The sequence below is a fragment of the Bubalus kerabau genome, chromosome 14 (assembly GCF_029407905.1).
Source record: "Bubalus kerabau isolate K-KA32 ecotype Philippines breed swamp buffalo chromosome 14, PCC_UOA_SB_1v2, whole genome shotgun sequence".
In the NCBI taxonomy this organism is placed as follows: domain Eukaryota; kingdom Metazoa; phylum Chordata; class Mammalia; order Artiodactyla; family Bovidae; genus Bubalus; species Bubalus kerabau.
Window position 1 is genome coordinate 67,256,827 of NC_073637.1, and position 26,494 is coordinate 67,283,320.

The 26,494-nt window shown below is 37.8% G+C and overlaps 1 protein-coding gene across 27 annotated transcripts in view; it reads right to left on the reverse strand.

Annotated features, from left to right (window-relative positions):
- The window catches only part of VPS13B (vacuolar protein sorting 13 homolog B), an 851,071-nt gene that overhangs the window by 544,214 nt on the left and 280,363 nt on the right, over positions 1-26,494 (reverse strand). Inside the window, exon 20 of one of the 27 annotated variants that reach the window (XM_055546563.1) lies at positions 13,278-13,318. The exons of the other annotated variants lie outside the window; for them this stretch is intronic. Coding sequence (XP_055402538.1) covers positions 13,293-13,318 — 26 coding nt within the window. The 3' untranslated portion in view covers positions 13,278-13,292. Of the gene's footprint in view, positions 1-13,277; positions 13,319-26,494 lie in introns of those variants that run through there. 27 annotated transcript variants of the gene reach the window in all.

A 26,494-nucleotide genomic window follows, 5' to 3' on the forward strand; every position in this document is an offset into this window, starting at 1 on the left:
ACGTCCACAGAACCACTGCCAAAAATTATTTTGCTCTAAAAGAACACTGAAGGTTAGTAAATTATTTACTGACAGAATCTCTGTGCTGCAGTATGTCATTAGATTAGTCACAATGATGAGAGACATTATTTAGTGAAATCCCATAGGAAATATTGTCAGCACAGAACAGGAAGCTAAAGATCACTGAGAAAACTTAATGGTCAAATTTAACATAATCCACTACAGCTGATGGCTCAAAACATGGCTTCAAAACTTAAACTGGCAGTAACACTGCAAAAAGATCAATTTTATTTATAATCTGGAACTAACAGGGTTTTTCCCCTTAATGCAGATGGATTTCCTTGAACCACTAACAACATGCATTGGATATCAAAGCAAAAAATGTAGACATAAAATTTAGATCAGCATTCCCTAAGGTGATTTTGTCAAGCAAACAAGAAATATAGATCACACTGTTCCTTAAAAATATATCCTTTCAAAATTAGTCATTCATTTTACTAGTAGTATAGAATCTAATTACAGTAGCTGCTTAAGTAGTATTTATTAAAATGAATGATATTTAAAACAATATGCCCCCAAACTAAATTACAGGGTTTAGAATGCTCAAAAAATGTCAAAAGATTGAAATTTTCACTCAATATGTTTCACATAAAACTGGTAAGATAATACTGCCCAAGGAGAAAAGTCCTATAATCCAAGAACAGCCTAACTGAATGAAAATTTAGAAGTCATCCCAAGCTAAACTTCTCAAAGGAGGGTTTTCCCTCCTAATTATATACCTAATTAAAGGTGAGCATTCTTTGGCATTGCCTTTCTTTGGGATTGGAGTAAAAACTGACCTTTTCCAGTCCTGTGGCCACTGCTGAGTTTTCCAAATTTGCTGGCATATTGAGTGCAGCACTTTCACAGCATCATCTTTCAGGATTTGAAATGGCTCAACTGGAATTCCATCACCTCCACTAGCTTTGCTCGTAGTGATGCTTTCTAAGGCCCACTTGACTTCACATTCCAGGATGTCTGGCTCTAGGTCAGTGATCACACCATCGTGATTATCTGGGTCGTGAAGATCTTTTTTGTACAGTTCTTCTGTGTATTCTTGCCATCTCTTCTTAATATCTTCTGCTTCTGTTAGGTCCATACCATTTCTGTCCTTTATCGAGCCCATCTTTGCATGAAATGCTCCCTTGGTATCTCGAATTTTCTTGAGAGATCTCTAGTCTTTCCCATTCTGTTGTTTTCCTCTATTTCTTTGCATTGATCGCTGAGGAAGGCTTTCTTATCTCTTCTTGCTATTGTAAAGAGACATTACTTTGCCAACAAAGGTCCGTCTAGTCAAGGCTATGGTTTTTCCTGTAGTCATGTATGGATGTGAGAGTTGGACTGTGAAGAAAGCGGAGCGCCGAAGAATTGATGCTTTTGAACTGTGGCGTTGGAGAAGACTCTTGAGAGTCCCTTGGACTGCAAGGAGATCCAACCAGTCCATTCTAAAGAAAATCAGCCCTAGGATTTCTTTGGAGGGAATGATGCTAAAGCTGAAACTCCAGTACTTTGGCCACCTCATGCGAAGAGTTGACTCATTGGAAAAGACTCTGATGCTGGGAGGGATTGGGGGCAGGAGGAGAAGGGGACGACAGAGGATGAGATGGCTGGATGGCATCACTGACTCGATGGACCTGAGTTTGAGTGAACTCCGGGAGTTGGTGGTGGACAGGGAGGTCTGGCGTGCTGCAATTCATGGGGTCACAAAGAGTCGGACATGACTGAGCCACTGAACTGAATTAAAGGTGAGCCATTCTTAAAATTCTCTTCTCTAGATAGCTCAAAGATGATGTTGGCTACATTTTTTAGCAAGATCTGAAAACTGGAAGTGAAGCGGCAGCCATGTATTTTTCACACTCAGGTGATACTGTTATTCATGCATGTTGTTGCTTATCTGCTGGCTCATCAATTTGGCACAGGCAGCAGCTGCCCCTTAACCCCAGCTTTTACCAAACCTCCTCTTTCAACTTCTCTGACTCCTAGGCCAGGAGCATTATTCATTGTGAGCTACAAGAAGAAGGATATAATATTCTCTCACAAGATAACTATATTCATCAAACTAGGAAAGAGTGAGAGGGCAGTTTCCAGTAATCCTCACAGGTTCCCTTTTGTCCTTGCTTCCCTTTACTTCATGTCAACATTCCCTTATTGATTTTCTGCCTTGATGACTTTGGGTAACAGCACCAAACATAGAATGACCAACTCCCACAAACTGTTTAAACAGCTCCCAAAACTGAGTATGGAGAAGTCTTTATAATAAATCCTTCAAATGTGTATCTCCTAGTGGTCTGCTTCTCTGATTAAACCTTGACTAACAGAGGATTTCTGCAAGGTGCCCTTTATGTTGTTCAAGCATATTCAATTACAGTGTAAGTCCAGGAAAATAAGATGTATAAAACTCCTAAGAAACATTAACCATTTGGATAGTAAATTTTAAAATATCTTGAGATACAAGTAGAACTCATAAAATATGTGAGGAAGCAAGAAGCTACTGAAACAGAATTCGCAAAATATTTTAAATATAGGTAGCAAATTAGCAATCTGTTAGGGTAGGGGAGAGAGAAAACACATAAATGTTGCATGCCACAGGATACAGGATGCAAGCAGTGTGGACTGTCCTACTTACATTTTGACCTATGCATGCTGACTGACTTATCTTTTGAGAAGCCTTTTGCTTCTCATTTGTGTTCTAATTAATCTTGATAGTGTTCTGATGCAATATTTTACTTTTATTTGACTTGTAACCTGCTTTACAGACTTTATTGAATATTTAGAACAAAGTAAATAGGTGTGCAAGGACTTTGTTAACCTGATGTTTTAAGAAAAGACAACTACACACTGTAAGACCTCACTTAAAAAAGTCTAACCACCAAGTTTGTTTTTTTAAGATACTCAATATGGTTCTCTTATATTGAGAAAATCTGAAAAAAAACTTGGTATTTTGATTCTTTTTTATTTCTTCCAAAGATCTATTACTATTAGAGAAGACATAATTTATGAGCTGATATTTAAAACATATTTATATCAACTCCCTCTTGATTTACGTGAAGCTTAACATTTATTAGGATGGACAGAATCAAAGTAGAGAAGTTCAATACTGATATTGTGCTGCAGCAGGGGACATACACAAAAAGTCAATACCAATTAAGAGCTTTTAATACAATCTGGAAATGAGTAATTTCATCCAAGATATTTAAGGGAGTGAAACAAATGGTTTATATAGGTATTACACCCTGAAGAGGATGCTGTTGGCTCCTCTCCAGCAGCCACGCTTCTCTTCCTTCTGAACAGAATCCCAAACTTTATGCAAGAACCCGGAACTGAATGCTACCTCCACTTTAGGTCTAAGCTTGTCACGGCCATTCCATCCAGCTTTACAGGTTTTGAAGAACCTGAACTAAAGCTGATCAACACATGGTATTCCATGGCAATTACTGGTTTAAACGTGGGCATGTGGCTGAAGTCAACCCAATCACATTGAATGAAAGAAGAGGGTTTTATTCCACAGGGGGGTAAAAAAGTATCTGACTGTCTATCTAGCACAAGTATAATGTTAATTTAAATTAACAGAAGTTCTTATATTCAAGGAAATGGTTCTTGGAATTTAAAAAGAATTAAAATTTTGTAAAAGAATAATAAAAGGATTGAATCTACTAAACAGAAACCTGTCTTCAAAGTATAAGACATTTCAAATTTGAGAAAATAATACTTTTCAAAACTATGGATATAGTTAATACATTAAGGCTGAATAATCCACTAGTGCAATTTCCATCTTGAAAGAAAAATCCCAATATTTTCATTTAGTCACTGATTCAAACTGAACTGGGCTGACTCAATTTCACACTGCTACTGTTTTTACCCATTTATGTTGGTTATAATGCTGTATTTCTTCTTATCAAACACCACCAATTATGATATACTATTATTTCATACATCCATAGAGCTGAAGCACCCCAGGAGTACATCTTTGTATAAGACTTAAGATAAAATAAACCCTCTTAGTTTATAGAAAAAGCAATAAAACTCATGAAATAGCCTTTACTCTGAGTGAAGGGTAGGGGACACAATCTCTGGAAAAAATTTAAACCACAAAACAATACTCACACTGTGAAGACAGTCTGAGTTTATACTAACAATGAAATTCAAACATCACCTAAGAAATAACTAATATAAAGTGGTCTCAGGTTGATGATGTCTGAGATGACTGGAAGATGCAAAAACAAACTCCCTTTATAGGAACTAGACTTCAACTGAGAACAAGGGTAAAAATAAAAGACCACTTATTTTAAGAAATGCTAAAATCTGCGGGGGGCGGGGAGGGGAGGGGAACTCAAAAGTAATTCAAAATTGATGACTTATGGTATGAATTCTGTGTGATAAATGATACATCTGTAACAGACAAATACATGAAATTTAATTACAAATATGGGGGCCTATGCAAATACTTTCATTTACTGCAACATGTAGCTTTAAATCTGGCTGCTGCTGAAGTCATTCTCACCATCTATTTTCAGCAAAATAACCATTTCAAAATAGATGAATTTCTAACATGCATTCACTCGAGTCTTCTTTTCAACCATCTTGAACTAACATATGGCTAAAAGCAGCTGAGTTTTATCCTACATGTTCTTCTCTTTGTAACTATAAGATTCTGGCCAAGGAAGAGTGAAATGTTAGGCATCTATCTGTATATAATTTAACTGTATTATATTTTCTAGATATTCTCTAATCAGAATTTATTTCTTATAAGAAATTTTAATTTCAAGTTCGTTTTCAACTCTTACAAGTAATACCTTGGTTTGTCAAACTGAAAATTTCCATTTTAAGCAAAATCATTTTCCCAGACGAATCTGCTTTCAACCAACTGAGTAGGAAGAAATTCTGCCTTATTCCTAATTATTTAAGCTTTTCATAAACTACTTACTTACTCAACACCTGGAAACATTCACATATCAGAGAAGACACAGTCTTTGCTCTCATGAAGTTTAGAAGCAAACTGAAAACAGGTTATACGTCTCAAAGCTTATATGTGAATAACACAAGTTTATTCACTCAATATATATACTGAGTACCTGTTGTATATATGTCATGGAACATTTAAGTGTTTTTAACCAGGGTTTCTCATCTGAACCATAAAAGACATAAAATTATTTGAGACATTATCTTCTCAATACTTCCAGGTATGATACACAGATGCACAGAAGGGAATCCAGTAGAGAATAGATGAAAAGGAAAGATGATGATTAAGATATATTTTTTCTTTCAATAAAATTAGTGGAAAAGATAAGTAACCCAATCATTAAAGTACACTATAGGAACATGGGAGAACGGTCCCCAAAGCCATTTCCTATGGGCAACATATAATTTAATGAGGGGGAAATATCCAAAGGAAAAAAGATTATTTTCTTTGAAATAGAAAAGACCTTTAAACAAATGTGTAATTTAACTATTTGGAAGGTAGACACAAAAAGGATAATATAAAAGTACCATAAGAACGACAGGCACTTGTATAAAGATCGCCCCAGAAAAACAGGCTGATAACTTGAAAGTTGAGACACCATGTCCTACCAAAAGTGGTCTTTTTTCTACGAAGAACTAACATCTTGACTAAGGTCCTTGTCAATCATGTAAAATAATGCTCTTAAGAGAACATGATCATAACTTTCCCCTGAGATATCAGATGTATGTTGATTGAGATTTTGACCTAAACCATACATAAACAGGTTAGAAGTACTCTGCTATAACTATTCTTAGCAATAAATTTTACAAAACTGCCTTTGAAAACTAGACTGAAGTGTCAATACCTTTTAGCCCACAGAGTTATATTTTGAAGAAAAACTGAGGCATAAAATTAAACTGGCTTGGTTCACTATGTTAGATAATACATGAGCAGTTGAAAAGGTTGAAACAATGCATTTCACCGGATAGCCATTAAGGAATCACTGTGTGGTTTTCAAGTGATAAAATCAGTTGACAATTTATGTAGAATGAATGAAAGAAGCAAAATTAGAAAGAAAACAAACTATCCAAACTGTTCTGTGATTAATGCTGCCAATCTAGTTTAAATTATGGGAAATAAGAATAAAAAGCAAGGTAAAGTTGAAAGAATCTTAAAGACAAAGAACCCTTAAGACCTGTTGACTAACCCAATAAACAGCAAAGAAGAGCACAGATTAAAATGTCATTAGGCTTTTGACAGTAACAATATCGGTTTACATATTCAGAACCTAAATGAAAATACAGATGGTTACTAAAACCTCAGGTTTTACCTAAAAGATACCTTAATAGTTTATCCAGTGGGAGGAAAAGGCATTTCAATTAAAAGTATTAAAACATAAAAAACAATTATTTTAAAAATCCTTCTAATCTCTGCAACTAAAAATAATCCTATGAAGCTGATTAAAGTAACAAATCTGAAAAGTTCCCCTCAACCAATAAACAATCATTTCTCTCCTTTAGAATACATGATTCAAGGTATCTCATATAACAAGTGCTCTATTACTTGAAGTGCAATCACAAAAATTTTGAAAATACATTTTAAGATTAATATCCTGTTTGCTGAACCCAGGGTAAACAAGGCAAGCTGGGGAAGCTGGGAGAAACTCAAGGGGCTGTAGGAACTGCAAACATTTATTCTCACCTGACTGGCAGCAACGGTAGCAGCAGACACACTATATTCTTTCCTCTGGTGGTTGACCCAGCAATCACAGCCGTTAACGCAGCCTCACCACCATAATGCAGCCATAAGGTAGCCTTAATGCAGCCATACACAAAACAACACAGCATTCCTTCAGGACTTTTCCAGGTGGAGCTTGTATATGCTTACATAACAAAAGTAGCCTGTGGCCAAGTGAGTACTTTGTGACGCGCATGCTCAGTGCTATAAGTACATGTGAAAGTCACTCAGTCCTGTCCAACTCTTTGTGACCCCCCCAAGGACTGTCACTTCATGGAATTCTCCAGGTGAGAATATCAGAGTGGTTAGTCTTTTCCTTCTCCAGGGGATCTTCCAACCCCAGGGAATTATTATAAGTACATAATCATTCAAAAAACGTGGGGCAAGAGAGCCTAACCACACCATCTGGCTAATTTGCTCTTTCCCTACAGCAGCTAAACATGAGTCTTTAAAAATTTCTTAGTAGCGGAATTCTTTACTCAAACAAAATCTTAAATAGTAGTCCAACAAACTAATCAGAAAAAAATCAATTACTTTTATAGAATCTAGAAATACAGGTCTAGCGCCTTACCCAATGTCAACTCTAAGATATCTTGGACTCTGTAGAGTGCAAGTTTAAAATAAAATTAAATGGAAAAGAAAACACTATATATCACTTTGTCCAGTGGAATAAAATCTACACAAAACTAAAATCAAAATAGTTATCTTATTGACAGACTGAAATATACAAGTGAAATAAGCAGCCCTTGAAAGCTGAATGGACTAAAAAGGCTAATATTTGGTTAGAGGAAATAAAAGTACTTCAATACTTTGAGAAAGTGAAAATTATCATGAGAGATTGCACTTGCTTAACTTTAATTACTTTCCCATGTTCATTCCACTGCTTCACTTCTAAATCTAAATTTCAGAAAGAATTTGATCAACTGCTGAGTTAAAAAGCTCTCCTACTGCTTTTATCTTTGAGTAAAGCTACCGTCTCCAAAGACCTCCCCCAAGAATCATGGGCTATGAACTATAGGAGGGCTCACGCCTAGTTGCTGGTGTCCCAGCCTGCATTCATTACTTCACCCCATTAACATTCCACGCTGGGAGTCCTTTGCTAGTTTTATGAGGCGAAACCACAAAATGTCAGGTTAACAAAATCCTCACACAGCAATTTCACCTTAAAATACTGCCTGTCAAGCACTTGCTTCCAAGATATTCATTAAATCACTAACTCTATAAAGCAGGTTGCAAGTCAAATAAAGGTAAAATTTGCATCCGAGTACAATAAAGACTGATCAGAACACAAGCTGATTATTTAGAACTAAAACCTTTGGGGAAAAGAGTTGAGCAGTGTGATTCAAGTGTACTTGAATCGTATTGGTAACCTCAGTTTTTAATTGTGTTTATAGTTACACAGATATACTTGACTCTCAATTATAACCAATTTCCAATCATTCAGATACCTGATTTCAGAAAGTCTGAGAGGCAGTAGAGAGTTTTGGAGACATGAACATGTTGGGTCCATTCCTGGTTCGCCACTTGTTAACTATATGTCTTATCTCCTTAAACCTTGTTTTTTCCATGTAAACATGAAGAAAATAATTTTCTTCATTGAGTTATTCTGATTTAAAAAGATGTCAGGAAAAAGCACTAAGCATAGCATATAATAGCCGTAATAACATGTTTAATAATGGTAATAACAGTAAATGTTCAATATTTGTTAGTTTTCTGCCCTCTATCTGCTGTAGAGATGAAAATTGCCAACTTAAGTGAGAGTTACTGTTCAATTTCTCTACAAGCTCTGAGGATACCATAACCAAGAGATCTTATCTCTGCATGTGCAGTCATGGAGTCAAGAAAGTCACAGTAAGTATGAAAGGGAAAAAGAAAGTGAAGGAACACTTTTAGGCATACATGTAAGTGAAAATACACCCATAAACACATATGTCTACACTCCTTTCTCCTTCATTCAACAGGAATGAGAGAATATAAACTGGCTAACCCCTGTGCACCCACCCTCTAAGTTGATGATCCCTGTCATTGCTAGTATGTGGCTGTCATAACAATTATAATATTAAACCCTGTTGGATAGCAAACTTTAAAGCAAGTATCTTTAAGCAGAACAGCCTAGGCTTAAATAAATCTTTACACTCTCTGGATGACCAAGATACAGACTCTTTACAGTGGACTTTGGTTTGAGACCGCCAAAATGGGCAGAAATTAATCTCAGTGAAATTTGAAACCTACATTCTATTCTGGGTTGAAATTTCCTGAGAGCTCCCTCATTAAATATTTATTAGACAACTATTAACTACCAGGCATTACAGCTTTCTCAGAACTATCATCAGGATCTACAAAGGATGACCACTTTTTCAGGTCTGAAACTGTTTCTACCAAGAAAATGAGTAGAAAAGGCAAAGTATGATTATACTCAAATCATATAATGAGTACCTGTATAGTCTAGGGAACTGACAAGAAAGCAGGTAAAATTCACACTCTCCAACACTAATTTCCCAAAGGAAAGTAATTCACACTCTGATTCTGTTCTATACTTAACAGATAAAAATTATTCTAATGCTAATGACCTTTGTAAGTATAAAGTGCAGAGGATAACATACATCAGTGAACTATCAATGAATTACGGCAAAAATATTTAAGAACCATCACTGCATGATTTTCACATGTTCTCCTTGCTATACTAGTAATAAATATTATTTCTTTTCTTTGAATCAATTTCAATTTCTTCAAGTCCCTTTGTAAATACACATAACAAAACAGAATAGGAACCAACATAGGACTCTTGCAATAGCTAACTCCTTGCATATACTTTCCACTTCCAATAAAAAAACACAAATCCTTGCCACTGACATGTGGATTACATTCTTATTAAATTATTAATTCAAAAGTTAAATGAGCATTCATGTTCTCAATCTCATAAGCAAAATAAATCTAAAAGAAAATTGGTTAATATTAATAATTCAGATTAAACACTATAATCACTGCTCACATTAGACTCATATGATCAAAAACCAAAACCAATCCTCAAATTAAAATTTTACTTCTATTTTCCTCTAATGTTCTTTTAAGATTCAGTTCAATTCAGTCGCTCAGTCATGTCCGACTCTTTGCGACCCCATGACACAGCACACTAGGCCTCCCTGTCCATCACCAACTCCCTAAACCCATGTGCACAGAGTTGGTGATGCCATCCAACCATCTCATCCTCTGTCATCCCCTTCTCCTCCTGCCCTCAATCTTTCCCAGCATCACGGTCTTTTAAAATGAGTCAGTTCATTGCAACAAGTGGCCAAAGTATTGGAGTTTCAGCTTCAACATCAGTCCTTCCAATGAACACCCAGGACTGATCTTTAGGATGGACTGGTTGGATCTCCTTGCAGTCCAAGGGACTCTCAAGAGTCTTCTCCAACACCACAGTTCAAAAGCATCAATTCTTCAGCGCTCAGCTTTCTTCACAGTCCAACTCTCACATCCATACATGACCACTGGAAAAACCATAGCCTTGACTAGACGGACCTTTGTTGGCAAAGGAATGTCTCTGCTTTTTAAGATGCTGTCTAGGTTGGTCATAACTTACCTTCCAAGGAGTAAGCGTCTTTTAATTTCATAGCTGCAATCACCATCTGCAGTGATTTTGGAGCCCAGAAAAATAAAGTCAGTCTCTGTTTACACTCTTTCCCCATCTATTTGCCGTGAAGTCATGGGAGCAGATGCCATGATCTTCTTTTTCTGAATGTTGAGCTTTAAGCCAACTTTTTCACTCTCCTTTTTCACTTTCATCAAGAGGCTCTTTAGTTTTTCTTTACTTTCTGCCATAAGGGTGGTTTATCTGCATATCTGAGGTTATTGATATTTCTCCCGGAAATCTTGATTTCAGCTTGTACTTCCTCCAGCTCAGCATTTCTCGTAATGTACTCTGCATATAAGTTAAATAAGCAGGGTGACAATATACAGCCTTGAGGTACTCCTTTTCCTATTTGGAACCAGTCTGCTGTTATATGTCCAGTTCAGATTTTTTAATACGCAAATTTACATTTGTACATCTAATACAACATAAAGTGAGGCAGCATAATCTTGGGTCTCCCAAATCTCAGAAAACATTATTGTTTATGTTCAGTTGCAGCTGCTAAGTTGTGTTTGACTCTTTGTGACCTCGTGAACTGCAGCACACCAGGCTTCCCTGTCCTTCACTATCTCTCAGAATTTGCTCAAACTCATGTCCACTGAGTTGGTGAGCTATCCAGAAAATATTAGTGATCTAGTAAAACCCTATATCTAATAATTTAATTTTACAAATAACTGAATACATTTTAATAGAGCCTTATATATTTTAGTGATGTAGAGATCTCAAGTATCTCATCTAAAAAGATGGCTCTTCTGCTCCACACCCTTAGTAAAAACCAGTCAATAACAAAGAGCTCTAAGAAAAGAACAAAGTCACAAAGTCAAAAGCAAGAAAACCAAAACTCAAGGATCTCATCAAAATGATACAACTAAAGGAGAACACAGTCTTTGGACACAGGCAAATAGAGAACACAATAAAACCAGAGCCTAACACCTGAGAAAAGCCAGTTTGGCTTCCAACAACAATTGTGTCACAGAAGACAAAAAAAAGCCTTCCCAGAAATTTACAATTTGATCAGTAACTCTAAGAACATGAAAGTCCCACCTTCTTTCTTGCATATATAAAACGTATCTATGAAGGCTACAAACCCCGTGTTCCAAAGAAATAGAAATGAGATTGAATAAATTATTTATTATGACTAGGTCTTAATCAACCGGATATCTAATATCACATTCCTTGTATGGCAGGACTTAAATAAATGGTCCAGTAAGCTTACTAAGAAAAAAAAATGTTATTTGGAAGTAAACTGAATTATAAATGCTATTCAAATGCAAATTTAAAATTATCCAACACAGCACCAGAAAGGAATAAAAAGCTCATCTGATATAAGTGTGATAACAGAACAAATTAAAACAACTTTTAAACTTTTTATAGGAAAAAGAAATGGTCATTACCCAATATCATTATACACCTTAATTATTTAAGCAGAGTTATAAAATTATGCATAAAAGAATCTTCAGATTTTAAAATAGCGTATAACCATCTGAACCAATCTGAATTTAATCAGATAAGTTTTCAGCATGCTCCATGCTTAGAATTTGATAATAGAATCTGGAACTGGCAATAGTTACTCTTTGTGTGGAAGTAACTGAATGTTTAAAGACAAATGGTCAAAACCAACAAATACAAAACATTTGTTTAGTTGTATAGATTTAAGCACTCACTGGCTCAGAACCAAACTTAAATTCTGAGTAACTAAAGGTCAAGGGTAAGCTTATCTGCAAATCAGCAGTGCTGACCAAAAGGTGACCTGGAGGAATACAATGAAAACAGAAAAATTTACTTTTTTTTCATGCTGTAAACATCAAAGCACGGTGACTGTTTAAAAAAGTCATATTCATAATGATCATCATATATTTGGGGGAGTTAAAATTGTTTAACAAACATTTAAGGAGAGCTTCAATACTCATAAGGTTCACCATTTTATAAAGTGTAGAACAGCATTTACAAATTAAATGCTTCCTCTCTTAAATAAATGGTATGGCAATTTTAAAAGGAAGACAAGGGTCCCTTCAAATATTTTCTTTCCTTTTTTTTTTTTTCTTTTTTTTTCAGCAAATGCTTCATTTTATATTATGGTGAACAGATGCGTGCATAGGGTGCAGGGAAAAGGAATGACAGCCCGGGGCTGCGGGCAGGGACTAGTAGCCTCCATATTATGAGCTCGTAAACAGCTTGAATAATCATCAGGAAGCCAGTGGACAAAATGATGATGTGGACGATAATCAGGAGGAGGCCCAGGATCAGGGTGCAGATGGTCAGGCACTTGGCAGTGAAGGCAAAGCTCTAGGCCCCAGTGATGTTACCCACCATCTTCTGGTCCCTAGACTTCATGGACTGGATGAATGCCATGAAGCCCAAGCAGCACCAGTTTATGAAGATTGTATTGAACAGGGATCAGACGATGTGGTCATGCACGAAGGCCTCACTGCAGATGTTGATCACCGTGGTCAACGGAGACACTGGGCTCTGGGAAGCCTCCAGCATGGCCACCTCATTCTCCTCCTTGAGCATCTTACAGGCTGGGGAGACCATGCTGTGGGCACCAGCGAAAAAAGGCTGGGATATGAGGTTCATGGTGGGGATAGGGCAACTATGGTCCAGATGCCCACTTACGACATTTTCAATGTAATTAGTCTCATTAAAATAGCCAGAAGTAGCTATTCAATTTTATTCTGTTAGTAAATGGTTTCAGAGAAGGCAACGGCACTCCACTCCAGTACTCTTGCCTGGAAAATCCCATGGACAGAGGAGCCTGGTAGGCTGTAATCCATGGGGTCGCGAAGAGTCGGGCACGACTGAGCGACTTCACTTTCACTTTTCACTTTCATGCACTGGAGAAGGAAATGGCAACCCACTCCAGTGTTCCTGCCTGGAGAATCCCAGGGACGGGGGAGCCTGGTGGGCTGGCGGCTCTGGGGTCGCAGAGTCGGACACAACTAAAGCGATTCAGCAGCACCAGTAAATGGTTTGAACTGATCGAGATGAAAGATAAACAAGTCAAATAACTGGACAAAGTTACAAAATATTTACTGAGAAAATACAATGTGTAAAATTCAAATGGTGATAATGACAGGAAGAAAAAAGATAAAAATGTGAAATTATTGATGCTATATTTTAAGAATCTGTGTAACAAAGATCAGAATTACAAGGAGCTAAAAGTCCTTACCCTCTTAACACATAACCCACTAACACTTTGACATTAGAAAAACAACATAAATTTAAAAAAATTAGTATTCTGGAAAATTAATATGCTTACTGAGATAGACTTACCGTATAGGTCTCTTTCAAACAGAAAGCAAACCACTGCATTTCTAATTTAATACTCTCTTGGAAACCAGAGGCTATAATCCAAAGAGCTAGCATTCTCAACTAAAATTCACAAAGACCCAAAACAAAAGAGTAGAGACACACACGATAGCCCTCAGTTCAGTTCAGTCGCTCAGTCGTGTCCGACTCTTTGTGACCCCATGAATCACAGCACGCCAGGCCTCCCTGTCCATCACCAACTCCCGGAGATCACTCAGACTCACGTCCATTGAGTCAGTGATGCCATCCAGCCATCTCATACTCTGTCGTCCCCTTCTCCTCCTGCCCCCAATCCCTCCCAGCATCAGAGTCTTTTCCAATGAGTCTACTCTTCGCATGAGGTGGCCAAACAAAGTACTGGAGTTCCAGCTTTAGCATCATTCCTTCCAAAGAAATCCCAGGGCTGATCTCCTTCAGAATGGACTGGTTGGATCTCCTTGCAGTCCAAGGGACTCTCAAGAGTCTTCTCCAGCACAGCAGTTCAAAAGCATCAATTCTTTGGCACTCAGCCTTCTTCACAGTCCAACTCTCACATCCATCCGTGACCACAGGAAAAACCATAGCCTTCACTAGACGGACCTTTGGTGGCAAAGTAATGTCTCTGCTTTTGAATATGCTATCTAGGTTGGTCATAACTTTCCTTCCAAGGAGTAAGCGTCTTTGAATTTCATGGCTGCAGTCACCATCTGCAGTGATTTTGGAGCCCAGAAAAATAAAGTCTGACACTGTTTCCACTGTTTCCCCATCTATTTCCCATGAAGTGATGGGACCGGATGCCATGATCTTCGTTTTCTGAATGTTGAGCTTTAAGCCAACTTTTTCACTCTCCACTTTCACTTTCATCAAGAGGCTTTTGAGTTTCTCTTCACTTTCTGCCATAAGGGTGGTGTCATCTGCATATCTGAGGTTACTGATATTTCTCCCAGCAATCTTGATTCCAGCTTGTGCTTCTTCCAGCTCAGCGTTTCTCATGAGGTACTCTGCATAGAAGTTAAATAAGCAGGGTGACAATATACAGCCTTGACGAACTCCTTTTCCTATTTGGAACCAGTCTGTTGTTCCACATCCAGTTCTAACTGTTGCTTCCTGACCTGCATACAGATTTCTCAAGAGGCAGATCAGGTGGTCTGGTATTCCCATCTCTTTCAGAATTTCCCACAGTTTATTGTGATTCACGCAGTCAAAGGATTTGGCATAGTCAATAAAGCAGAAATAGATGTTTTTCTGGAACTCTCTTGCTTTTTCCATGATAGCCCTAAGGTCTATTATAAGCCACCCCTCCCTCACATGTTTTTAATACTGGAATACAGTGTGACATATAAGAGTTAAATAATAAGAGTAAGCAAATATTTATTAAATGCCTACTAGTATTGGCATTACTCGAATATTTTGGCCAACTGATGTGAAAAACTGACTCACTGGAAAACACCCTGAGGCTGGGAAAGATATAAGGCGGGAGGAGAAGCGGACGACAGAGGATGAGATGGTTGGATGGCATGACCAACTCGATGGACATGAGTTTGAGTAGGCTCCGAGAGTTGGTGATGGACAGGGAAGCCTAGCGTGCTGCAGTCCATGGGGTCGCAAGGAATCGGACACGACAGAGCGACTGAACTGACTGACTAGTATTGGAAAGTAACGTGCTAAGTCAGACAGAAACAGTCCCATTCCACATGAAGCACAGGTCGGGTACCTAAAATACATTGTTTTATCCACTTAATAACTCCATAAGATATTATCTTCCCAGTATTTTAGAAAGGGATCTGAGACTATGAGAGGTTAACTAACTGGCCCAAAAAACAAAGTCCAAAGAAGAAGAAGGATTTAGAATGAAATCCAAGGCTGTGACTCCCACCTGTAACCCATGATCTTTGTTCCACATTCAGTAGATTCTTTATGAGGGTTGAGGAAAAGCTGGCTAAAAACTCAAAAAAAAAAAAAAAACAAAAAAAAAACTAAGATCAAAGCATCCAGTCCCACCACTTCAAGGGAAACAAAAGGGGAAAGGATGGAAGTTGTCACAGATTTTTTCCTTTGGGGTTCTAAAATCACTGCAGAAGGTGACTGCAGTCATGAAATTTAAAGATGCTTGCTTCTTGGCAGGGAAGCTATGACAAACCCAGACAGTGTCTTAAAAAGCAAAGACATCACTTTACCAACAAAGGTCTGTCTAGTCAAAGCTATGGTTTTTCTAGTAGTCATGTATGGATGTGAGAGTTGGACCATAAAGAAGACAGAGTGCCAAAGAACTGATGCTTCTGAACTGCGGTGCTGGAGGAGAGTTCCTTGGACAGCAAGGAGATCTAACCAGTCAATCTTAAAAGAAATCAACCCTGAAGAATTATTGGAAGGACTGATAGCTCAAGCTCTTATACTTTGGCCACCTGATGCTAACAGCCCAATCATTGGAAAAGACCCTGATGTTGGGGAAGATTGAAGGCAGAAGGAGAAGAGGGCGACAGAGGATGAGATGGTTGGATGGCATCATGGATTCAATGGACATGAACTTGGGGAAATGCCCAGAGATGGTGAAGGACAGGGTGGCCTGGCATGCTACAGCACACAGGGTGACAAAGAGTTGGACACACCTAGTAACTCAGAGCTAAAGCATCTGCAATGCAGGAGACCTGGGTTCGATCCCTGGGTTGGGAAGGTCCGCTGGAGGAAGAAATGACAGCCCACTCCAGTATTCTTGCCTGGAAAATCCCATGGATGGCGGAGCCTGGTAGGCTACCGTCTGTGGGGTCACAAAGAGTCAGACATGACTGAGCAACTTCATCTTCAGTAACTGAACAACAATAAACATCCTCTAGGGGCATTTTGGGAAATTATTCTTTCTGGTTGTCACAATGATTAGGAGACACCACCTGACATTTGGCATCAACCAAGACATCAAAGTTGTTGAACACTCAAAACAGTCTCTTGTACAACAAAGAATGATCTCAAATTCCGTAACAATTTTAAAGTATCCTGACATTCATGTGAGTGAAAAAATCTAGTCATAATTAGAATCTCTTTTACATTTAAACATACAGTAGCGTTCACACCTACTTTAATGAATCTGAAAGGTCCAGTAATTTAACTATCAGGAATACAGAAGAAAAATTATGAATCATTGAGAATTTGACCAAGAAGTGTTTACCATTTCATAAAAATCACTCCACCCATGGCTATCCCACTGGACTATTTGCACTAGCAATTTATCAATATACAGGCAAGCAAAGTGTATAACTATGCTGGTGTAACACATGTGGTAGGCTAAGTGTCTTAACCTGAGCAATTTGTGCCTTCTAGTCTAGTTACACTCTAAATACTGAATAAATTACTTTCCTTTCATTTTCCCATTCCTACAACTATGGCATTATATTGATTTCTCCATAAGTTATCAGCTTAAAAATATACCTTAACTATGAATTTTATATCAACACGGTAAAGAGGCATCAGAAAATACATGCTATCAAAAGAAGCATGAGATTTCGGTGCTAAGAACCACTACTACCATTGTGCCCCTAACAATGGTACTAACTGTGCCATATCCTTGGCCTAAAAATAAAACAATTGAAACCACCTTAATTATAAGATTCATCTCTACTCATGAAGACTTTCACACAAGTTATTCTCAATGGCAGAATGTTTTCTTGTATTGAACTAAAGTACCTTATTTTATCATTTAAATATGTTTACTATTTTCTCTGTTCTAAAATAAGATCTGGGTAGGACAAGAATAGCTCAATAAAAGCACCGTATCAGATCAGATCAGATCAGTCGCTCAGTTGTGTCCGACTCCTTGCGACCCCATGAATCGCAGCACGCCAGGCCTCCCAGTCCATCACCAACTCCCGGAGTTCACTCAGACTCACGTCCATCGAGTCAGTGATGCCATCCAGCCATCTCATCCTCTGTCTTCCTCTTCTCCTCCTGCCCCCAATCCCTCCCCAGCATCAGAGTCTTTTCCAATGAGTCAACTCTTCACATGAGGTGGCCAAAGTACTGGAGTTTCAGCTTTAGCATCATTCCTTCCAAAGAAATCCCAGGGCTGATCTCCTTCAGAATGGACTGGTTGGATCTCCTTGCAGTCCAAGGGACTCTCAAGAGTCTTCTCCAACACCACAGTTCAAAAGCATCAATTCTTTGGCGCTCAGCCTTCTTCACAGTCCAACTCTCACATCCATACATGACCACAGGAAAAACCATAGCCTTGACTAGACGAACCTATATTTTATCAGTGGAATGTGTTTATCAGTCTCCCTCTTTCATTTACCATATTTCCCAGTATGTTGTGTTCAAAGACTATCTATTCATAGAATGGTAATTCCACAGTATTCCTATTCAATACAGTATATCATGAACTGAATAATCAACCAACCACTGTATAAATGCTTTCTACTCACAATAAATTTTTATTGAGTATAGAGGTGCAAATATTACTCCCATCCAATATAAAAATTCACAAAAAGAATGCTCACTTTGCAGAGGTAATAAATTACAGAAAGCATACAATGGAACTGGCTTACTATTTGAATTTTTTTTTTTAAGTCAAGGTTTAAAACGTTAACTGTGAATTAAGGTTTTCCAAGGATCCCATACTTTTCTAACACAAAGTACAAATAGTTGTTGGGAAATACATATTAATCTACAGGAAACAGACATCCTCTACTAGTTATGGACTTTAGAGAGATGACTTTGGTGCATAAACTTAAATTCAGGACAAAACTTTAAAAGAATAAGTTCAATAATTTTTGCCCTATTGCAAATCTTTATTAATAGTAAACAAATCCTCCAATATCTCTTACCTCAAAAATAAGAATGGGATGCCACTGGTTAAATAATAATTGAATGGCCCAGCTTCTCTAGACCTTTTACTAAATTTCAGATCAAGGGTGCTCACCAAATTGCTAGGTACAGCACTGGTAAACTGCCAGATCTGGGACAATTTTCAAAGAGATCTGAGACAAATACAAACCTTAGGGAATTTGAACTATGAACCGATATTCACATAGATTTGCAGTATGGACTCACACTATCAAGAAAGTCCAGAAAATTCACAAGCAGATCATTTAACTTGTAGTTCTCTCAAGTTGCAGTGTCCCTACATGGGCAGCAGAAGCAAGCAGATAATTTCTCTGACAGCCTTTGACCTTAACTCAGGCTATGAGCAACTGTCAGATATCATTAACTATACAAGGACTTCTAATTTTATAGATGTTAAAATATGAAAAATCACAAAACTAATAATTAATGAGATAGCACACAGATGCTTTCAGAATTTAAAAAAACTAAATTATACTTAGGGAACAGAACAAAAGGAACTACCGATCTCAAAATTCAGAAATTTTTTTCAAAGAAGAAAAAGACAAAGTTCTAGCTAGGGAATTACAGTTTCCTGTTCACAAACTGAAAGCAGCTTTTTTTTTTTTAATGATAAGGAAAACATTTATATTTTAAAAGAATCATACTGAAAGCACCTCTTTCTTAAGGAGTATTTACAATAAGAAGGGAGGTCTCAAACCTCTTTGCTTTTACACCTGTCAGTAAAATTATATCAACGACATAAGCTACAAAGCCCAAGGACAGTAATCTGTAACAGTTTTTAAAAGAACACAACTAACTGAAAAGTTAATATTTTAAAACACAATTTAAAAGGAAGTTTAGAGCTTAATCCCATTATCTCTGAAGTTAAATAAGCATATGTGAAAGTCATTCAGTCATGTCCAACTCTTCGCAACCCCATAGACTGTAGCCAGCCAGGTTCCTCTTTCCATGGGATTCTCCAGGCAAGATACTGGAATGGGTAGCCACTCCCTTCTCCAGGGGATCTTCCCGACCCAGGGATCAAAACTGGGTCACTTGCATTACAGTCAGATTCTTTACTGTCTATAAACATCTACACACAGACACACACACACACGGATACATATATATGTATGTATATACCTATATAAAGATACTGAAAACATACATGAAACCTTAAATTATTGCCATTTTTTATCACAGAAGATTAGTGACAGGTGAATTTTTGTGTGCCTTTCAGTGCTAATCAGATTTAGATTCACAATTTTATCAGTACTGAACCCATTATTACCAACTTGACAGATGCATGAGAGAGTGTACTTTGACTCATGTACTTGTTTAATTGAGTTAATTAATCACAGCCTAACCAAAATATCTCAGACAGACCTCACACAGCATTCAAAGTGTAGCTTGAAATCTAACCCACCCTCCCTTTTCTTTAAACTGGCTCAGGGGATGAAGTCAATAAATTGTCAATTAATAACATACTTGCTTTGATGATTCTTCAGTAATTTACTGTCATCCCACTTCATAAATTTTTTTAGTAAAAGTTGTGGGATTTCAAGAAAGATACCTCTTCCATGGGAAAACTCAGTTTAACAGTTTTCTGCTGCCAAAAAGCCAATAAGACAAACTAGCTGATAATCCTCCCACACTACACCGTGTGGGTATAACCACTCAACCAGTGAAAGTTTAATTTGTTCCACCAAGGGCACAGAAAACCACTCAGATTTGTTCACTAAACAGGCAGGTATCAACATTAGTCTCTAGCTTTTCGTGAAGGGCAGGTTGAACTAGGTTATTCATATTCATACTCAAAAATATATAGTTTTGTACCTAGTAGTGTCAGTACAATAAACATAAATGGTATCCCACTTTCAAAGTCCAGGTGCTCCATTGTTTATACGCTTTACAACTTCTAATGGGAATTCACTGCTACTCACAACCCGTCTCCTTCAAACAGCATTCTCCTTGCACTTAAAAGCCAGATACCCCTAAATAATAATTAAAGACATATAAACCCCTAACATGTTGGCCTTTCTGGCACTCGAGATATCACTTTTACCTCCTATCCCCATAGTGCTGACCTCCGTGTGTGCAGATTCTAAGCCTCTTATCTACTCTCAGGAAAAACTCCCTAACTGACATAAATTTACCCTGGCCACACAGTTCTCTGACTTCTTATCCTGTGAATAACAGATCCATGTTTCATGCCATCCAAGGGCGAGTCCTCCTAACCAATTTGTCAGACTCCCTTAAATAGCTCAATGAACCCACTTCACATTTATGATAATAAATATGTAAACTATGGGGGAAATGTGTACTTCTGGTCATCTAATAAAACAAAAATAAACAACATTAATTAAAAGTTATGAATCATAAGTAGATGAAAGGTACTTTTTGACAGAGTGACTAGTATTAACAAGAAAAATGGTAACACCAAATAGTTATAGCCAAAGTGGTAAATAAATAAGACAAACTAACAGAATGACTAATTTCAAAGGGGCAAAAGCGTGGAGTTCAGTCCATTTTTGCCTCCTGAGAATAATTACTAGGAATTAATCTCATTATCTTTCATTAAAGACAAGTTTACCATGTAAATGTTACCAAGGACTTTGTTTTCATTCAAATTCATTTATTAATTCAACAAACTTTTATTAACCACTAACCATTTGCCTAAAACTAAGCATTAAGCATACACAGATATAAAGAAACAGTCCTTGTATTTGAGCTATTATAATTCAATGGAAAATGCTGACAAAAATTAATCATCATAATTTTTGATAAATGGTTTAACAAAATTTCCTAAGGGGTTACAGAATGTGGGGGTGGGGGGAAGCAAACATGACAGGGAACCTAACTTGTCTTGGCAGGTAAACCTGGGAATGAATTTTTAACGGTAGTAATGCTTTAACTGCTCTGTGGAGAGCAGCAAACCAGGGTGCTTCCTATGCCCTGAAAACTGTACAGACAAATGAAGATGGTAAGGGAGAACGGCATGTTCATGGAATTCAAAATAGTTCCACACAGTGTAGTGAAAACATTACCTAAGAACAAATCTGTGTATTTGGCTAACAAGTCTGTCCTTTATCCAGAAAGATATGAGAAAGTCACTGAAGGGTATTTTAAAAAGAAGGGAAAGGATCAGATCTGTCTTACAGAAAAGTTTTATAGAAAAGTCTTGAAAAATTGATTATTGCCCAAACAGGAAACACTGGAAATGAAGGAAGGAAAAGTTTAGGACAATTACTAGGTTTCTGACTGGACTGGTAATACTACCATTCGCTGGTTAAGGTGCAGGGTTGGAGTAAAACAGTGAATTTAACTTGGAAGGGCTGAGTATAATATCCTTGTGAATTATTCAAGACAAAATGTTTCACAGATAACCAAAAATTCATCTGCTGATCAAGGGAAATGTTGGTACTCCAAACAGTAGCAAGCAGCATAAATTTAAGAGTTCCCATTACAAAAATGATTAGAATTATCTAATGCTAGACACATACTATCCATTCATTTTACACAATGGATACAAAGTTTTATTCCATGAAAAAAAAAAAAAAAAAACAACTGAACTTAATTAATATTTTCCTTCTTATACCTATATATCTTTTCACAGGCAAGTAATTTCTGATTAACTAGAAAATAATTATTTCTGTTTGGGGAATTCTAGTCACAAACTTTTACCATGACAATGATAACCACTGAGGTTTGTATCAGTGGTTATCTGATACCAACAAATCTTACTCTAAAATAGTTTCCCCACATGAAATCACTTAATCTTGTGACAACCCTGCAACACGAACACTATTATTATCTCCGTATTACCAATGAGAAAACAAAGTTACTGAAGAATCCAAAAACTTGCTCACGATCACAGAGATGGTATGCAATAGGGTCAGGAATCAGTCTGATTTCAAAGCCCATGCTTTTAACTACTATACAATCTATCATTTATGCTGTCATAAATTACTCTAATAAATTAGGATCATGGAAACATCAAAATTTATTCAGAAGTTGTAGAGAATTACAGATAGACCACAAATAAGTAGATTTGAGTGTAAATGGAAAAGCAGCTCTCCTTAGTGAGACATCTGTTGTATAAATTGCTTTTCAGGCACTGAGGCACACTCAGCACTAAAGTGGTCGCACAAAGGAAACAAGCACTCTAAAGCTCCATGGCATGTGGAGCTATGCACAGAATTCTGCAGCTGCTTCAAAACCTTCTACTACTGGAATTTCGCTTTTGGATTCACTGATCCTGGAATGCACTAGCCTTTAAAATACTTGAAACAGATTTCATTCTTAATGCCACCTCAATTCCTTCAATGGTGGCATCACTATAGAAAAAAACATGTAGTTATAAAGTTAAAACACAGTATGAATTATGGGGTGGTCTGCACATTGTCAGAAATATGGGGCGACTGTCTCTAGCATCGATTTTGCAAAATAATGATGCTTTACGTATTCTTTTTCTCAACTGGTTTCCAACAACAAAGTAAGACATTTTCATAATGTTAATTAGCATATTTTACTGGTATTCAGCATTAAAATATCAAGTCAGTTCAGTACAGTCGCTCAGTCATGTCTTACTCTTTGTGACCCCATGAATCGCAGCACAGCAGGCCTCCCAGTCCATCACCAACTCCCGGATTTCACTCAAACCCATGTCCATTGAGTCACTGATGCCATCCAGCCATCTCATCCTCTGTCGTCCCCTTCTCTTCCTGCCCCCAATACCTCCCAGCACCGGAGTCTTTTCCAATGAGTCAATTATTCTCATGAGGTGGCCAAAGTACTGGAGTTTCAGCTTTAGCATCATTCCTGTCAAAGAACACCCAGGACTGATCTCCTTTAGGATGGACTGGTTGGATCTCCTTGCAGTCCAAGGGACTCTCAAGAGTCTTCTCCAACACCACAGTTCAAAAGCATCAATTCTTCGGCGCTCAGCCTTCTTCACAGTCCATACATGACCAAAGGAAAAACCATAGCCTTGACTAGACAAACCTTTGTTGGCACAGTAATGTCTCTGCTTTTGAACAGGCTATCTAGGTTGGTCATAACTTTCCTTGCAAGGAATAAGCGTCTTTTAATTTCATGGCTGCAGTCACCATCTGCATATCAATCAGATCAGATCAGATCAGTCGCTCAGTCATATCTGACTCCTTGCAACCTCATGAATCGCAGCACGCCAGGCCTCCCTGTCCATCACCAACTCCCGGAGTTCACTCAGACTCACGTCCATCGAGTCAGTGATGCAACCAGCAATTTCATCCTCTGTTGTCCCCTTCTCCTCTTGCCCCCTATCCCTCCCAGCATCAGAGTCTTTTCCAATGAGTCAACTCTTCACATGAGGCGGCCAAAGTACTGGAGTTTCAGCTTTAGCATCATTCCTTCCAAAGAAATCCCAGGGCTGATCTCCTTCAGAATGGACTGGTTGGATCTCCTTGCAATCCAAGGGACTCTCAAGAGTCTTCTCCAACACCACAGTTCAAAAGCATCCATTCTTTGGCACTCAGCCTTCTTCACAGTCCAACTCTCACATCCATACGACCACAGGAAAAACCATAGCCTTCACTAGACGAACCTTTGTTGGCAAAGTAATGTCTCTGCTTTTGAATATGCTATCTAGGTTGGTCATAACTTTCCTTCCAAGGAGTAAGCGTCTTTGAATTTCATGGCTGCAGTCACCATCTGCAGTGATTTTGGAGCCCAGAAAAATAAAGTCTGACACTGTTTCCACTGTTTCCCCATCTATTTCCCATGAAGTGATGGGACCGGATGCCATGATCTTCATTTTCTGAATGTTGAGCTTTAAGCCAACTTTTTCACTCTCCACTTTCACCTTCATCAAGAGGCTTTTTAGTTCCTCTTCACTTTCTGCCATAAGGGTGGTGTCATCTGCATATCTGAGGTGATTGATATTTCTCCCGGCAATCTTGATTCCAGCTGGTGCTTCATCCAGCCCGGCGTTTCTCAGGATGTACTCTGCATATAAGGTAAATAAGCAGGGTGACAATATACAGCCTTGACATACTCCTTTTCCTATTTGGAACCAGTCTGTTGTTCCATGTCCAGTTCTAACTGTTGCTTCCTGACCTGCATACCGATTTTTCAAGAGGCAGATCAGGTGGTCTGGTATTGCCATCTCTTTCAGAATTTCCCACAGTTTATTGTGATCCACACAGTCAAAGGCTTTGTCATAGTCAATAAAGCAGAAATAGATGTTTTTCTGGAACTCTCTTGCTTTTTCCATGATCCAGCGGATGTTGGCAATTTGACCTCTGCCTTTTCTAAAACCAGCTTGAACATCAGGAAGTTCACGGTTCACATATTGCTGAAGCCTGGCTTGGAGAATTTTAAGCATTACTTTACTAGCGTGTGAGATAGTGCAATTGTGCAGCAGTTTGAGCATTCTTTGGCATTGCCTTTCTTTGGGATTGGAGTAAAAGCTGACCTTTTCCAGTCCTGTGGCCACTGCTGAGTTTTCCAAATTTGCTGGCATATTGAGTGCAGCACTTTCACAGCATCATCTTTCAGGATTTGAAATAGTTCAACTGGAATTCTATCACCTCCACTAGCTTTGTTTGTTGTGATGCTTTCTAAGGCCTGCTTGACTTCACATTCCAGGATGTCTGGCTCTAGGTCAGTGATCACACCATCGTGATTATCTGGGTCGTGAACATCGTTTTTGTACAGTTCTTCTGTGTATCCTTGCCACCTCTTCTTAATATCTTCTGCTTGTATTAGGTCCATACCATTTCTGTCCTTTACCGAGCCCATCTTTGCATGAAATGTTCCTTTGGTATTTCTGATTTTCTTGAAGAGATCTCTAGTCTTTCCCATTTCGTTGTTTTCCTCTATTTCTTTCTGCGTATCAATATTTATATGCTAATCTGAAGTCCTACAGATTACTAGAGATTGCCCTAGTAACCTGCCTGTAGAGAATAAAGTAATGGCCAAATGAGTCTAGTAATAGACAGAAAATTCATTATCTTGAAACCCCCGGATGATGACTGGATAGCAGTCTTAGTGTAGCAAAAAATCTAGAAGGCCCTGTATAAGCGATAAACACCCAATAAAGACACAGCTGAGACTGGGACCCAACTCTAGAATAACACAGGCAAGCTCTCTTGAATAGGTTAAGTAAAGTAAAAGAAATGTAAGTAGGTAACACAGAAAAGACCCCATCATATTTCCCAGTAAAAGCCCTTCCATAATTAACACCAAGACTGGTAGAAACAAACCAATAATGATCTGGAAACCTATACAGTACTCTTAACCAAACAAATATTACAGTTGGTCACAGACCAATCAGGGGGTATAGCAACAAATTATTTAAGCTACAACTCATTGAGTTAAGAAAGATCCAAATAGATTTCAATGAGTGTTTTTGTTTTGTTTTTTAGAATATAGAAGACAACCCACACAGCAACCTTACTGTGCTCCAGTTGCATACTATTTCAGTATTTACTCTACAACCAACACTTTGCTTACAAGTTTTTTTTTTCCTAAATTGACAAGTTATTTTTCAAATGTTGACATAAAATTATTTAGAATAAGCAACCTACTATTTATCAAAGAACAAATTAATGCTGCATGTGTTATTCACTTAGGTATAACCAAAGATAAAGCCCAGGAACTACTTCAGAACTGGAAATAAGAGAAGGGCATAGGAAACAAACAACAGTATATGAACTGATACCATGCTGAGGGCAGTGCTGCAAAACTGCTCCCTCTTGGGACTTTCCTGGTGGTCCAATGATTAAGACTCTGCAATTCCAATGCAGGGAGTGCAGGTTTGATCTCTAGTCAGGGAACTAAGATCCTGCATGCTGTGCATTGTGGCCAAAAGCAAACAACATACACACACACACAAAAAAAACAAGTAACTGCTCACCTTTGGCTAAACACACATATGCACATAAATACAGGTTTGTTATAAGGGGTTTAAATAAAAAACAGCCATAGAGAAAGATATCAAGATATGTTTAAAAAGAAGATTCAAAGATTCAGAAAAACAAACAACTCTAATTTTGTAGATAAAATTTTTC